This window comes from Coregonus lavaretus (assembly GCF_964263955.1).
Source record: "Coregonus lavaretus genome assembly, chromosome: 16".
Taxonomy (NCBI): domain Eukaryota; kingdom Metazoa; phylum Chordata; class Actinopteri; order Salmoniformes; family Salmonidae; genus Coregonus; species Coregonus lavaretus.
In genome coordinates, this window is record NC_140003.1 from 13,944,930 (window position 1) to 13,961,341 (window position 16,412).

The 16,412-nt window shown below is 47.1% G+C and overlaps 1 protein-coding gene across 1 annotated transcript in view; it reads right to left on the minus strand.

Annotated features, from left to right (window-relative positions):
• LOC311143403 (voltage-gated inwardly rectifying potassium channel KCNH7-like) overlaps positions 1–16,412 on the minus strand; it is a gene marked incomplete at both ends in the record, with an annotated part of 121,961 nt that overhangs the window by 28,893 nt on the left and 76,656 nt on the right. The window contains 5 exon segments of the mRNA XM_084179230.1: positions 1,688–1,958; positions 1,960–2,055; positions 2,058–2,186; positions 10,920–11,125; positions 15,748–16,000. Of these exon segments, the coding sequence (XP_084035356.1) occupies positions 1,688–1,958; positions 1,960–2,055; positions 2,058–2,186; positions 10,920–11,125; positions 15,748–16,000 (955 nt within the window).

Genomic DNA, 16,412 nt, shown 5'->3' on the forward strand with positions numbered 1-16,412 from the left:
GTCTGTAAAAAAATGTAACCTGCACTTGTATGCCGATGATGCTGTTGTGTGTGCTATTGCCTCCATTGTTGACCAGGATCTATCTGAACTACAGTCTGCCTTCATTGTATTACAAAAAAACTTTACTGACCTGAAATTAGTATTGAATGCAGGTTAAAAAAAGTGCATAAAAATAACTGATTTAAGCTTATGTACTTTGGTTGGTGTCCATATTGATCATGTCCCTGCTTACAAATATCTGGGTATCTGGTTGGATGAAAAGCTGTCTTTTAAAAGCATATTGATGAGTTAAGAAGCTGAGAATAAAAATGGCGTTCTTCTATAGAAGTAGAAAGCAGATTATTCAGTTGATGTCCCTATCAGTCCAAGACTATGGTGACATCATCTATATGAACTGCCAATTCATTTAAGCCATTAGATGCAGTATATCATAGCGCACTGCGCTTTATTATTGGCGACAATTTTAGTACTCATCACTGCATTCTCTACCAGAAAGTTGGTTGGACCTCTTTGATGTCACATAAGTTGATACAAAAAGTCCCACTTTACCTAACATCTTTAGACATACACTATATGACCATAAGAATGTGGACACCTGCACGTCGAACATCTCATTCCAAAATCATGGGCATTGATATGGAGTTGGTCCCCCTTTGCTGCTATAACAACCTCTGTGCAGGCCAGTCAAGTTCTTAAACACCGATCTCGACAAACCATTTCTGTATGGACCTCGCTTTGTGCACGGGGCATTGTCATGCTGAAACAGGAAAGGGCCTTCCCCAAACTGTTGCCACAAAGTTGGAAGCACAGAATCGTCTAGAATGTCATTGTATGCTGTAGTGTTAAGATTTCCCTTTACTGGAACTAAGGGGCCTAGCCCCAGACCATTATTCTTCCTCCACCAAACTTTAGAGTTGGCACTATGCATTGGGGCATGTAGTGTTCTCATGGCATCTGCCAAACCCAGATTCGTCCGTCGGACTGCCAGATGGTGAAGTATAATTCAACATACCAGATAACGCATTACCACTGCTCCAGAGTCCATTGGCGGCGAGCTTTACACCACTCCAGCCGACGCTTGGCATTGCACATGTTGATCTTAGGCTTCCAGAGGCAGTTTGGAACTCGGTAGTGAGTGTTGCAACTGAGGACAGAAGGTTTTTATGCTCTACTTGCTTCAGCACTCGGCGGTCCCGTTCTGTGAGCTTGTGTGGCCTACCACTTCACGTCTGAGCCGTTGTTGCTCCTAGATGTTTCCACTTCATAATAACAGGACTTACAGTTGACAGCTCTAGCAGGGTAGTAATTTGACGAACTGACTAGTTGGAAAGGTGGCATCCTATGACGGTGCCACGTTGAAAGTCAATGAGCTCTTCAGTAAGGCCATTCTACTGCCAATGTTTGTCTATGGAGATTGTATGGCTGTGTGATCGATTTTATACACTGGTCAACAACGGATGTGGCTGAAATAGCAGAATCCACTAATTTGAAGGAGTGTCCACATACTTGTGTATACACTATATATGCAAAATGCATCATACTGGCTGTATTTCTGTATTTAGAAAGTTATATATCTTGAAAACCTGATCGCTGACAAACTAAATATGTTGGGACTAGATCATCGATGGATAATGAACCAAATGTAATGTGTGAGCACAGTAAGGGTTATCATTGTATTTCTGCTTACCAATGTTATCGTCATAAGAGGGAGTTCTCTCCATGCTGTCTCTAGCCTGGATGTCTCCGGTATTATTAGAGTCAAGCCCCAGTGCAGGGTCTTCCACCGAGGGACACCTCTGGATGGCCAACCCCAGGGACCTCTGCTCCGCCTTCCCTGAGCATTTCAGGTCAACTGAAGCTCTCTTTAGGCCAGAGTAGGACTCCTTCTCCGAGTCATTTTCTGTTTCCTTGTTGCTTCCCCCTGTGGAATTGTAATCAACACGAGTCAGTGGAATACACCCGTGCTCTAGTGCCACAGAAAGAAAGCACTGATCTCTTCTGGGACTTAGAGAGCTGCTCAGTGAAAAAGAACAATAAAACAAATGCATGCAAAAGAGGAAGTGCTCGTGCGGAGTGTGAATCTGGAACCCACCTTCAATTGGATGTGGTGTGACGGAGATTCTTCTTGGGCTCTTTGTGCTCTTAATGTCTTCTGGATCGGAATCACTAGCGTGAGAATACGCAGCCTGTGTAGATGGAAACATCAGCACGTACAATCACTGAAACTGCGTTCTAAATGGCACCCTATTCCCTTTATAGTGCACTTCATTTGACCAGGGCCCAGAACTCTGGTGAAAGTAGTGCTCTAAATAGGGATTAGGGTGCCATTTGAGATGCACACTAGGCCCATCTCGCAAATAGTATATAATATTATTAAAACCTTTGACCAGAAGCCAGGGCTTTGGTCAAAAGTAGTGCTCTCAATAAGGAATAAGGTGCCATTTGGGATCGATCACTAGGCCCATCTCGCAAATGTAATGTAATATTAAATAATTAATATGATATAATCTGATACAGGAACATTTTATAGCGGTGGCCCTGAGCATAGTTAATGGCCCAAAAACTTGATTGTCCTTGTCACGGTTTCGGCCGAGGCTGCCTCTCTCCCTTGTTCGGGCAGGTTTCGGCGTTCGTCGTCTCCGGAATTCTAGCTGCCACCGTTGTATGTTCTATGTTTCCTGTTTGATTAGTTTTGTCTGTTAGCCACACCTGTCTTGTGTTATGTCTCATTAAGCACCCTATTTAGTTTCCTTGTTGTTAGTGTAGTGTCGTGTGTAATTGTTTCGTGTCAGGTGTTTGTGCGTTACCCGTGTTTCGGTACGCCAGTTACGATTAGCTTCCTCCTCGGTTGAGGAGAGTTTTTGCGCCCTGTGTTTGTGCGCTCGTATTTGACGCCTGTGTGCGTCTGTTTGGCCTCCGGCCGTTTTTGGATTATTTTGCTCTCACTAGTAAAGTCTTGTTGGACTGTACATCTGCTTCTGCGCCTGATTCCACACCACACCATTACTACACCGTGACAGAATTACACACCCGACATGGAATCAGCAGGAGCCGAAGCAGCCCCGACGAGACTGGAGGTCCAGGTTCGGGAACAACAGGACCAGATACAGCAGATGGGGACCGCCCTGCAGGAGGTGATCACCACGCTCCGAGGCTGGGGAGCGCCTCCACCACCTCCCTCCCTGCCAGCACCATCGGCCAGTCCGCCCATTCCAGCGCCAGAACCCCGAGGAATCCGACTCTCTCTCCCGAGGGCCTACGACGGAACCGCGGCTGGGTGTCAGGGATTCCTCCTCCAGGTGGAGCTGTACCTGGCCACCGTACACCCGGCACCCTCGGGGCATGAGAGCGTGTCCGCCCTGATCTCCTGCCTGTCCGGGAAGGCGTTGGAATGGGCCAACGCGGAGTGGAGGAAGATCGACGCCGAGACGATCACCTACAACGAGTTCTCCCGCCGCTTCAGGGCGGTGTTTGACCATCCCCCGGAGGGGAAAGCGGCGGGGGAGCGTCTGGTCTTCCTCCGGCAGGGGAGGAGGAGTGCCCAAGAATTCGCTCTCGAATTCCGTACTCTAGCGGCAGATGCAGGGTGGAATGAGCGGGCCCTCGTCGATCTATACAGATGTAGCCTACGAGAGGACGTCCGTCGGGAGCTGGCTTGTAGGGACACCAGTCTCTCTTTCGACCAGCTGGTCGACATGTCCATCAGGCTGGATAACCTATTGGCTACCCGCGGACGTCCTGAGGGGGGTCCGTCCATTTCACCCTCCAGCGCCTCCGAGCCGTGTCCTATGGAGCTCGGGGGCGCTGGCGCTAGAGAGAGGAGGAGTCGGTTGGGTAGGGGGTCCATCCACTGCACCAACTGTGGTCGGGGAGGACACACCGCGGCTAGGTGCTGGGGATGGCCTCCTAGGGAGGATGACGACAGGTCCCGCACTGGGGATTCCCTCCAGGTGAGTAGGCGCCCCACTCACCCAGAGCTCACTGTTGCCCATTTTTGGATGCCTGTGCGTTTTCCACAGGTAGCACCTCATTCCCAGCATAAGGCGCTGGTAGATTCAGGCGCGGCTGGGAATTTTATTGATAAAAAGTTTTGTTTAGCGTTAGGGATTCCCCTTATTCCTGTTGATGTTCCTTTCCCCGTTCATGCCCTAGATAGTCGTCCGTTGGGTACGGGCTTAATCAGGGAGGTCACGGCGCCACTTAGGATGTGTGCGCAGGGGGATCATCAGGAGATGATTCAGCTGTTCCTGATTGACTCTCCTGCGTATCCGGTGGTGCTGGGCATGCCCTGGTTGAGTACCCATAACCCAGCTATTTCGTGGCAGGAGAGGGCTCTGATGGAGTGGTCTGCTCAGTGTGTGGGTAGATGTTTGGGCGTTTCCGTAGGGGCTACCTCGGTGGAGAGTCCAAACCAGGTGCCCGCATTGCACGTTCCCCCTGAGTATGGGGATTTGGCTATTGCGTTTAGTAAGGCGAGGGCGACGCGGTTGCCACCCCATAGGCAGGGAGATTGTGCGATAGACCTCCAGGCAGGAGCTGCGCTCCCACGGAGCCATGTGTATCCTCTGTCTCAGGAGGAGAAGAAAGCTATGGAGATTTACATAGACGAATCTCTGAGACAAGGATACATACGGCCTTCCACTTCCCCTGTGTCCTCGAGTTTCTTTTTTGTGAAGAAAAAGGATGGTGGTTTGCGCCCGTGCATCGATTACCGTGGTCTCAATCAGATTACGGTGAAGTACAGTTATCCACTCCCGCTGATTGCGACCATGACTGAGTCGTTGCATGGGGCGCGTTTCTTCACGAAATTAGATCTCAGGAGCGCGTACAACTTGGTGCGCATCAGGGAGGGTGATGAATGGAAGACAGCCTTTAGTACCACCTCGGGCCATTACGAGTATCTGGTCATGCCATACGGGTTGATGAACGCTCCGTCAGTTTTCCAATCATTCGTGGATGAGATCTTCAGGGACATGCAGGGGCAGGGGGTGGTTGTGTACATTGATGACATTCTCGTGTACTCGCCTACCCGTGTCGAGCATGTGGCCCTGGTGCGTAGAGTGTTGCGGAGGCTGGTGGAGCACGACCTGTATGTGAAGGCAGAGAAGTGTCTGTTTTTCCAGGAGTCGGTCTCCTTTTTGGGTTATCAGTTGTCTGCGTCAGGGGTGAAGATGGAGGTAGACCGGGTGTCGGCCGTGCGTAATTGGCAAACACCAACCACTGTGAAGGAGGTGCAGCAGTTTTTGGGGTTTGCAAATTACTACAGGAGGTTTATCCGGGGTTTTGGACAGGTGGCAGCTCCCATCACGTCTCTGTTGAAGGGGGGTCTGGTGCGTCTGCAGTGGTCGGCCGAGGCGGACAGGGCGTTTGGGAGGCTGAAGGACCTGTTTACCTCGGCCCCGGTGTTGGCGCATCCGGATCCCTCTTTGCCGTTCCAGGTAGAGGTGGACGCGTCAGAGGCCGGTTTAGGAGCCGTGCTTTCACAACGGTCTGGCGCGCCACCTAAACTCCGCCCCTGTGCTTTTTATTCTAAGAAGCTCAGTCCGGCGGAGCGGAACTATGACGTAGGGGACAGGGAGCTGTTAGCCGTGGTACAGGCTCTAAAGGTGTGGAGGCACTGGCTTGAGGGGGTTTACTTTTAAGATCACGTACATCCCTGGGTCACAGAATGGCAAGGCAGATGCGCTGTCTCGGCGGTATGACACGGAGGAGAGGTCCGTGGAGCCCACTCCCATACTGCCTGAGTCGTGTCTGGTGGCACCGGTAGTGTGGGAGGTCGATACTGAACTCGAGCGGGCGTTACGCACCGACCCTAGTCCACCACAGTGCCCGGAGGGTCGGAAGTACGTTCCGCTCGAGGTTCGGGATCGATTGATCTATTGGGCTCACACGTCACCCTCCTCTGGACATCCGGGTATCGGCCGGACAGTGCACTGTCTTAGTGCCAAGTACTGGTGGCCCACGTTGGCAAGGGATGTGAGGGTTTATGTTTCCTCCTGCTCGGTGTGCGCCCAGTGTAAGGCGCCTAGACATCTGCCTAGGGGTAAGTTGCTACCCCTGCCCGTTCCACAACGACCATGGTCCCACCTCTCTGTGGACTTTATAACAGACCTTCCCCTCTCCCAAGGGAATACTACCATCCTGGTCGTTGTGGACCGGTTCTCTAAGGCCTGTCGTTTGCTCCCCATGCCGGGTCTTCCTACTGCCCTACAAACTGCCGAGGCACTGTTCACCCATGTGTTCCGGCACTACGGGGTACCCGAGGACATTGTGGCTGATCGGGGTCCCCAATTCACCTCCAGAGTCTGGAGAGCGTTTATGGAGTGGTTGGGGGTCTCGGTGAGCCTCACCTCGGGGTACCACCCGGAGAGTAATGGGCAGGTGGAACGCGTAAACCAGGATGTGGGTAGGTTTCTCAGAACATACTGCCAGGACCGGCCGGAGGAGTGGTCAAGGTACGTTCCCTGGGCCGAGATGGCCCAGAATTCCCTACGCCATTCCTCCACTAACCTAACTCCATTTCAATGTGTGTTAGGTTACCAGCCGGTTCTGGCACCCTGGCAGCAGAGCCAGATCGAGGCTCCTGCGGTGGATGAGTGGGCGCGGCGCTCGGAGGAGACTTGGAACGCTGCACACGTCCACCTGCAGCGGGCCCTCCGACGTCAGAAGGCGAGCGCTGATCTCCACCGCAGTGAGGCACCGGTGTACGCACCTGGTGATCGAGTCTGGCTCTCTACCAGAAACCTGCCCCTCCGCCTGCCCTGTCGGAAACTGGGTCGGCGGTTTGTAGGGCCATTTAAAGTCCTGAGAAGGTTGAACGAGGTATGTTATAGATTACAGCTACCTGTGGAGTATAAGTGTATTAACCCCTCGTTCCATGTGTCCCTTCTCAGGCCGGTGGTAGCGGGCCCGCTCCAAGAAAATGAGATAGGGGAGACTCCCCCGCCCCCATTGGACATCGAGGGGGCACCGGCGTACTCCGTGAGGCCCATCTTGGATTCGAGACGTCGGATGGGGGGTCTCCAGTATCTAGTGGAGTGGGAGGGGTACGGTCCGGAGGAGCGGTGCTGGGTGCCGAGGAGAGACATTTTGGACCCGTCGCTCCTGACGGAATTCCATCGGGGGTATCCGACGCGCCCTGCTCCACGTCCTCCGGGTCGTCCCCAAGGCCGGAGTCGGCGCATGTCTGGAGCCGCGCGTCAAGGGGGGGGTACTGTCACGGTTTCGGCCGAGGCTGCCTCTCTCCCTTGTTCGGGCAGGTTTCGGCGTTCGTCGTCTCCGGAATTCTAGCTGCCACCGTTGTATGTTCTATGTTTCCTGTTTGATTAGTTTTGTCTGTTAGCCACACCTGTCTTGTGTTATGTCTCATTAAGCACCCTATTTAGTTTCCTTGTTGTTAGTGTAGTGTTGTGTGTAATTGTTTCGTGTCAGGTGTTTGTGCGTTACCCGTGTTTCGGTACGCCAGTTACGATTAGCTTCCTCCTCGGTTGAGGAGAGTTTTTGCGCCCTGTGTTTGTGCGCTCGTATTTGACGCCTGTGTGCGTCTGTTTGGCCTCCGGCCGTTTTTGGATTATTTTGCTCTCACTAGTAAAGTCTTGTTGGACTGTACATCTGCTTCTGCGCCTGATTCCACACCACACCATTACTACACCGTGACAGTCCTGTGTTTTACAGTGGGGATAAAAAGTATTTAGTCAGCCACCAATTGTGCAAGTTCTCCCACTTAAAAAGATGAGAGAGGCCTGTAATTTTCATCATAGGAACACGTCAACTATGACAGACAAATTGAGAGAAAGAAATTCCAGAAAATCACATTGTAGGATTTTTAATGAATTTATTTGCAAATTATGGTGGAAAATAAGTATTTGGTCACCTACAAACAAGCAAGATTTCTGGCTCTCACAGACCTGTAACTTCTTATTTAAGAGGCTCCTCTGTCCTCCACTCGTTACCTGTATTAATGACACCTGTTTGAACTTGTTATCAGTATAAAAGACACCTGTCCACAACCTCAAACAGTCACACTCCAAACTCCACTATGGCCAAGACCAAAGAGCTGTCAAAGGACACCAGAAACAAAATTGTAGACCTGCACCAGGCTGGGAAGACTGAATCTGCAATAGGTAAGCAGCTTGGTTTGAAGAAATCAACTGTGAGAGCAATTATTAGGAAATGGAAGACATACAAGACCACTGATAATCTCCCTCGATCTGGGGCTCCACGCAAGATCTCACCCCGTGGGGTCAAAATGATCACAAGAACGGTGAGCAAAAATCCCAGAACCACATGGGGGGACCTAGTGAATGACCTGCAGAGAGCTGGGACCAAAGTAACAAAGCCTACCATCAGTAACACACTACGCTGCCAGGGACTCAAATCCTGCAGTGCAAGACGTGTCCCCCTGCTTAAGCCAGTACATGTCCAGGCCCGTCTGAAGTTTGCTAGAGTGCATTTGGATGATCCAGAAGAGGATTGGGAGAATGTCATATGGTCAGATGAAACCAAAATATAACTTTTTGGTAAAAACTCAACTCGTCGTGATTGGAGGACAAATAATGCTGAGCTGCATCCAAAGAACACCATACCTACTGTGAAGCATGGGGGTGGAAACATCATGCTTTGGGGCTGTTTTTCTGCAAAGGAACCAGGACGACTGATCCGTGTAAAGGAAAGAATGAATGGGGCCATGTATCATGAGATTTTGAGTGAAAACCTCCTTCCATCAGCAAGGGCATTGAAGATGAAATGTGGCTGGGTCTTTCAGCATGACAATGATCCCAAACACACCGCCCGGGCAACGAAGGAGTGGCTTCGTAAGAAGCATTTCAAGGTCCTGGAGTGGCCTAGCCAGTCTCCAGATCTCAACCCCATAGAAAATCTTTGGAGGGAGTTGAAAGTCTGTGTTGCCCAGCGACAGCCTCAAAACATCACTGCTCTAGAGGAGATCTGCATGGAGGAATGGGCCAAAATACCAGCAACAGTGTGTGAAAACCTTGTGAAGACTTACAGAAAACGTTTGACCTGTGTCATTGCCAACAAAGGGTATATAACAAAGTATTGAGAAACTTTTGTTATTGACCAAATACTTATTTTCCACCATAATTTGCAAATAAATTCATTAAAAATCCTACAATGGGATTTTCTGGAATGTTTTTCTCATTTTGTCTGTCATAGTTGACATGTACCTATGATGAAAATTACAGGCCTCTCTCATCTTTTTAAGTGGGAGAACTTGCACAATTGGTGGCTGACTAAATACTTTTTTCCCCCACTGTATATACTCTCACCGGCAACTTTATTAGGTACACCCATTTAGTACAGGGTCGGACCCCCCTTTGCCTCCAGAACAGCCTGAATTCTTCGGGGCATTCTACAAGGTGTAAGGAAACATTCCACAGGGATGTTGGTCCATGCTGACACGATGGCATCACGCAGTTGCTGCAGATTGGATGGAGGTAGATCATGCTGCGAACAGCCTGTTCCATCTCATCCCAAAGATGCTCCATTGGGTTGAGGTCTGCGCAGGCCACTCAAGTAAACAGAACTCACTGTCATGTTCCAAGTGATGTTTTCCACTCCTCAATTGTCCAGTGTTGGTGATCGCGTGCCCACTGGAGCCGCTTCTTCTTGTTTTTAGCTGATAGTAGTGGAACCCGGTGTGGTCGTCTGGTGCAATAGCCCATCCAGGATTGACGAGTTGTGCGTTCTGAGATGCTGTTCTGCACACCACTGTTGTACTGCGCCGTTATTTGTCTGTTTGTGGCCCATCTGTTCGCTTGCACGATTCTTGTCATTCTCCTTTGACGTCCCTCATCAATTAGCTGTTTTCGCCCACAGGACTGCCGCTGACTGGATGTTTGTTGTTTATCGCACCCCTCTCTGTAAACCCTAGACACTGTTGTATGTGAAAAACCCAGGATGGCTCGCCTGGCATCAACGATCACACCACGCTCAAAGTCGCTTAGGTCACTAGTTTTGCACATTCTAACTTTCAATTGAACAGTAACTGAATGCCTCGATGCCTGTCTGCCTGCTTTATATAGCAAGCCAAGGCCACGTGACTGACTGTCTGTAGGAGAGATCCATTTTCGTCAGCAGGGTGGTGTACCAAATATACTGGTCGGTGAGTGAATATTTACACACTATGAGGCTGGAATAATACTGTGAAATTGTGAAAATGATGATAATGCCATTTTAGTGTAAGTGCTGTTTGAAAAGACTGTCTGACATCTCAACCTGTTGTGGTGGGATGGAGTTTTTGGCCAGCCTGGTGACATCACCAGGTGGTAAATTAGTTAATAGACAAATAAGAAAGAGTTCCAAACCTCTCTGCCAATAACAGATCGTTTTCAGTTTTCCCCTCCCCACTCAGACCATTCACAAACAGTCCTAGCAACCCCCCAAAAATGTATCTTTGCTTATTTTTGACCATTTCAATTGGAAATAATCACTGTAAGCTAATTAATTGTTACCCAGAAATGATTTGAAATTGAGATCGAAAAAACAGCTGCATTGGACCTTTAAGGAATGTTAAGTAAAGTCAGTGTAGATTCATTAACATAACGTCATCGTCATGCAATTACCTTTCCAAATACTTTGGAATACAGTGAGTGATTTTTTAAATGGTATTACTGATTTACCAGGATTATATGACATTTAATTTTACACAATCTCATATGGCAAGCCTTGTTTTTTTTCTGTTATTGTCAGGACTATTTCATTGTTAGAATATGCTATAGAATAGGCTGCATCCCAAATGGCACCCTATTCCATATACTCTACCCTATGGGCCTTGGTCAAAAGAAGTGCACTATAAAGGGAATATTGTGCCATTTGGGACGCAGCCTATGGTTACTGACCATACAGTTTTGACAGAGGACCCAATAGGCTTGTGTTAGGACCATCTGATGTAAATGTACCTTGCCATTCTCGTCTCTGAGGTTGAATGTCAGCTCCAGGTTTGTCAGGAAGAAATCAGCGAACTCTGGGTACATATCAAGCACCTCCAAGAGATCTTCTCTCTGGATCGTGTGCAGGTCACAGTAACTCAGGGCTCTCACATCTGCATTGGACTTCCCAGGCTTGGTGTAAAGATGGATCATTTCTCCAAAGATGTCATTCTTCCCTGGTGAGTAGAGCGTGAGAGAGTAGATTGGGTTAAGTTCTTAGAGAGAATTATCAGAATACTCCAGACGTCAGGAGATCTGGTTTGAGTCTCTCAGTAAATATAGGATGATCATATATTCTCGGAAGATTAGGAGAATGGCTCTGTCTGTCTGTGTGTAACACAAGAGACTGCTGAGGAAAGGACGGCTCATAATAATGGCTTCAATGGAGCAAATGGAATGGCATCAAACACATGAAAACCATGTGTTTGATGTATTTGATACCATTCCACTTAAGGTGCCACCAATCTCATGTGGAGTGTAGACTAATGGACTGGACTGGTGTGGAGAAGGACAGCCTGTCTGGGTTTCCTTTGAGGATATGAAAAGTAGAGTTCCTATTTTCTTTCTGTCTGTATATGCGTTGTCAACTCAGGTCTGCACATCAGTGGTCTTGATCCATAATTTAAACAAAGTAATAGAGTATATATCAGATAGAACCAACTTTGATGTGATGAGCAACGTTTGAGGTAGTGATCAACATACTTTGCTTGTTTCACTACAAAAAGGAATAGATTGTTGTGATAATGAGATGCAATGCATTTGTTCTATTTGCATTTACTGTTGTATAATGAATTATATTATGCTCTTAACCTTAAATGTGAGAGACTAGTTTGTCAGCTCTCAGAGGGTGGCGTGTATACGGAGTGTATAGTTTAAAGGGCACCTTAAGCCACTCGTCATAGGTCTTAAGACGGCCTTTCAGTGGTGCCAGGTCTTAGTAAATGTCAACCCATGTGCAGCATTTTGTGTGAATGAGATGCAATAGGTTGGACTGCTGTGTGGCTTTAAGTGACCTATGAGGAGTGACCTCCAGCCTTAGTGTTCCACCTCAGCAGGGACCGGATACTTCCCTAACACACGACAGCAGCACAGCAGAGTGGCTCAGAGTAGGCGCCCACACACAGCTCTCACACCAAGGCTTTGTATCATGATTACAATAGAACACTAGCTTACAATAGAACACTAGCCTACTACAAACAATCCACATGTTTTTGGTTCTCAAAAGCATCCATTAAGCCTATTGTGGGGGAAAATTACAAAATTAGTCATGCTATCCCGTGTTTTACTACTGAGAGAATTGTCTCTTTTTATAGGTGGATTCTCAAGTATGATCAATGGAAACAGGATGCACCTGAGCACAATTTCGAGTCTCATAGCAAAGGGTCTGAATACTTATGTAAATAAGGTATTTCTGTTTTTTATTTGTAATACATTTGCAAACATTTCTAAAAACCTGTTTTCGCTTTGTCATTATGGGGTATTTTGTGCAGACAAAATGTGGAAAAAGAATACTTCCCAAATGCACTGTATGTACAAATGGCAGCAGCCTCTAAGGTGCAGGGTTGAGTAACCGGGTGGTAGCCGGCTATTGATGTATATTTTAACAGTCTGATGGCCTTGATATAGATACTGTTTTTCAGTCTCTCGGTCCCAGCTTCGATGTACCTGTCCTGACCTTGGCTTCTGGATGATAGCGGGGTGAACAGGCAGTGGCTCGGTTGGTTGATGTCCTTGATGATCTTTTTGGCCTGAATGCAAAACATCACTTCTGGAGGAAACCAGGCACCGCTCATCACCTTGCCAATACCATCCCTACGGTGAAGCATGGTGGTGGCAACATCATGCTGTGGGGATGTTTTTCAGTGGCAGGGACTGGTAGACTAGTCAGGATCGAGAGAAAGATGAAACGAGCAAAGTACAGAGAGATCCTTGATGAAAACCTGTTCCAGTGCGCTCAGACTGGGGCCAAGGTTCACCTTCCAACAGGACAACAACCCTAAGCACACAGCCAAGACAACGTGGGAGTGGCTTCAGGCCCAGTCTCTGAATGTCCTTGAGCAGAGAAGAATGGGAGAAACTCCCCAAATACAGGTGTGCCAAGCTTGTAGCGTCATACCCAAGAAGAGTTGAGACTGTAATCGCTGCCAAAGGTGCTTCAACAAAGTACTGAGTAAAGGGTCTGAATACTTATGTAAATGAAATATTTCCTTTTTCATTTAATTTTTCATTTTTATGTGCAAACATTTCTAAAAACCTGTTTTTGCTTTGTCATTATAGGGTATTGTGTGTAGATTGATGAGGGGGAAAAAAACAGAATAAGGCCATAATGAAACAAAATGTGGAAAAAGTGAAGGGCTCGGAATACTTTCCAAATGCACTGAATGGGGTCTATTTCTTTCGTTATCAGGTCATCATTTATTATTCTCTCATGGCTTACCAGCATATACCGTTAGACATTAGCCTTCAGCTCAAGTAGACTATTTTTAGGTCTAGGTTTTGATTATCAGGTCACTCTCACTGTGCACATTGTGCATGCTGTAGATGCACCAGCTACTGCTGAGCAATTTCAGTAGGACATTAGGCTATTTAGATAATGTGGATACTTAGCTAACCTTAGTTGCAGTTTTGGGGGTTTGTTAGTTACACTGTATGTTTTATGCTATGTTATGGTATGTCATGGCTGAGCTGTGGCGCTCTGCAGCAGTCTACTGTATGGTCTTCTCTCTGTACAATGTATTTTGTTATATAAACACGTATGCCTTTTCCATTCCAATTTCAGTTGGGCAAATGCTCCTTATCATGCTCCAATAGCAGGGATTCAGTTCATATTGGGCGTCAGGACCCTTCAGCGTGCAGTCTGCTCAAGACTCCATCTGTCTGCCTACTCTTCATGGCCTAAGGAAAAGCAACGAACATGGATATCAGAGTACAGTATCTCTCCTCTGTCTCAGTAGCACAAGTTTTAGTTCACGTTAAGGCAACGGTGTTGGGTTTACATTACGCTTTTCCAGAGGCGGTCCGTATGATGGCTTTAGGGGTTCTTCAGTCTGAATACACTAAATGTTCCTTCCTTTCATGGACTCTCACATGTGGAACATTGTCATCATCACCAGAACTAACACTGCTTTGTCCTCTCTTTCATGTTATGCTGCCTGTATGCTGAGCATGGGCAGCACCTGGCAAACCTCTGTTCAAAATTGAGCGCGATGAGCCAAGTAAAGCCCCCGTGCCAAACCCTCCCCTAACCCGGATGAAGCTGGGCCAATTGTGCGCTGCCCTATGGGACTCTCGGTCACGGCCGGTTGTGACACAGCCTGGGACTGTAGTGACGCCTCAAGCACTGTGATGCAGTGCCTTAGACCGCTGCACCACTCGGGAGTCCCATTAGATAATATTTAAATAGTGCTTCTGCCATAGCTACACATAGGCATCTGGCGTAAGGTTCTGCAGTGTTGTGGGATTGGTATAGCTTACCGCACTCACTGCCCGTAGGCTATATTTTATAATGGGATGCTTTGATCAGGCAGTGAGTTACCTTGAAGGAGTAGAGCCTATATCGCAAAGACTTACGTTATTCATTGCTGAATAAATGGTTAAACATATTCTACGTGGAGTTTTCTTTCTGAAATTAAGCGGAGCCAAACAGTCTCATACAGAGCCACTTAATAGAAATGTCAGAGCCTCCATCCTGTTTGATGAACAGTCCTAATGCCTTAACAGACAGGACCTTAGGAATGGAAGCTTATCTAACTACTCTAGTCACTGTTGTTGTCTAAATGTGAGAAGGAAAATCATACCCAGGTAAGACAACTGGTATAAAATACATTCAGGTGTTCACGCTTACGAGGAGCATGTTAAGATTCCGGGTAGACTAGACAGAACATATTGTTCCAGTCAGTTGTTGGATTTGAACAAGAGGTCTGCTGCAGTGGATCAGTGTTTGAAAAACCAGCCATTTTCCCTTTGGGAGGTGGCACTGTGTATCTCTGCCTGAGTTGACATCTAGCGCTACACAACTGCAAATATCATACGAGCATGAAACCCCACACTGTCTAGGACGGAATCATTCAAATCAATAATTCAAATCAACCCATCCAGCAAACATGCAAATAAAATGACAGCTTTAATTGTATAAACACAGATGAAAGGGATTTTAATATTAAGGCTCATGCCAGAGTAAGTGCTCCTGAAACCATTGTTATAAAAATGCCTCACCAACCCCAGTTCTCCACTTGGTTTGGTTCTTTCATTACTGCCCTGACAGTACAGTAAGTAGCAATGTGTCTTATCATGCTTCAAAAAGCTACCAATAAGCGTTAGCATGTTTTCCAATCAGCATTTATAGAGCCTGGAGTTTTTCCTACTCAGATCACATGGTCATGAAAAACTCTTAGCCTTAAAAGAAAACTCCACCCAAAAACTATATTTTGGTATTGTTTCATTAGTCCATTGTATATATAGTCCCAAAATGTTTCACATGTGAGCAATCATGTTTCAAAAACTTTCAAAATACAAATATACAGCCAGTATGATGCATAAATATGCTCGTTGCATCATACCGGCTGTATTTCTGTATTTTGAAAGTGAAAACTTTGAAAAAGAAAACTTGATTGCTCACATGCAAAACATTTTGGCACTATATCAACAATAGACTAATTAAACAAATACCAAAATATTGTTTTTGGGTGGAATTTACCCTTTAACACTAGTATATAATTTGTGCCAGGAGTTTTTCCTGACCATATGATCTGACCAGGTAAAAACCACCAGATGCTATTTATAGTTAAACTGCATTTACCTAGAATGGCCACCACAATGTCATCCTTCAAGATCTCTATGGAGCCCCGCGACAGGAAGTAAAGTGCGGTGAGGACGTCTCCAGAGTGGACCAGAGTGTCCCCTGGGGGGGCGTGGGTGGTCTGGAAGCGCATGGCCAGGGCTCTCAGGCAGCCCTTGGTAGCTCCATGGAAGGCCTTGCAGCTCTCCAACAGAGCCTGGTTGAGGTGGAGGCAGATATCTGCCTGAAGACACTCAGGGAATCCTTTTAACACCTACAGTATGTGTGGAGAAATTTAACAATTACAGGATGCAGCCAACGTGGAATCACCTCTTGAGTCAGCCAATTGGGTTCTATATGTTTGTTTTCACCCTTCTCAAATGGTTACGGTATCTCAAAAATGTTTTAATCTCCTGGAATTTAAAGTAGGCTACCTGTAGTGACAAAAATAATAAAAGGATATACTTACCTCTACAATAAAAAGGAATGAACCTGGGCTAAACTATTCTTCGGTTGGCCCACATGGAAATGACTATGATAACGAAGTGTTTCAGTGATGTAAATTGGTGCAAATGTAACTACTGTATACACTCACACAGGCTATTCAGACCTTTTTTCACAATGAAAGATACAGTAAGTTTTTAGAAACAGGATGTACCAGTGACGCACTCAAAACGGAAGTGGTC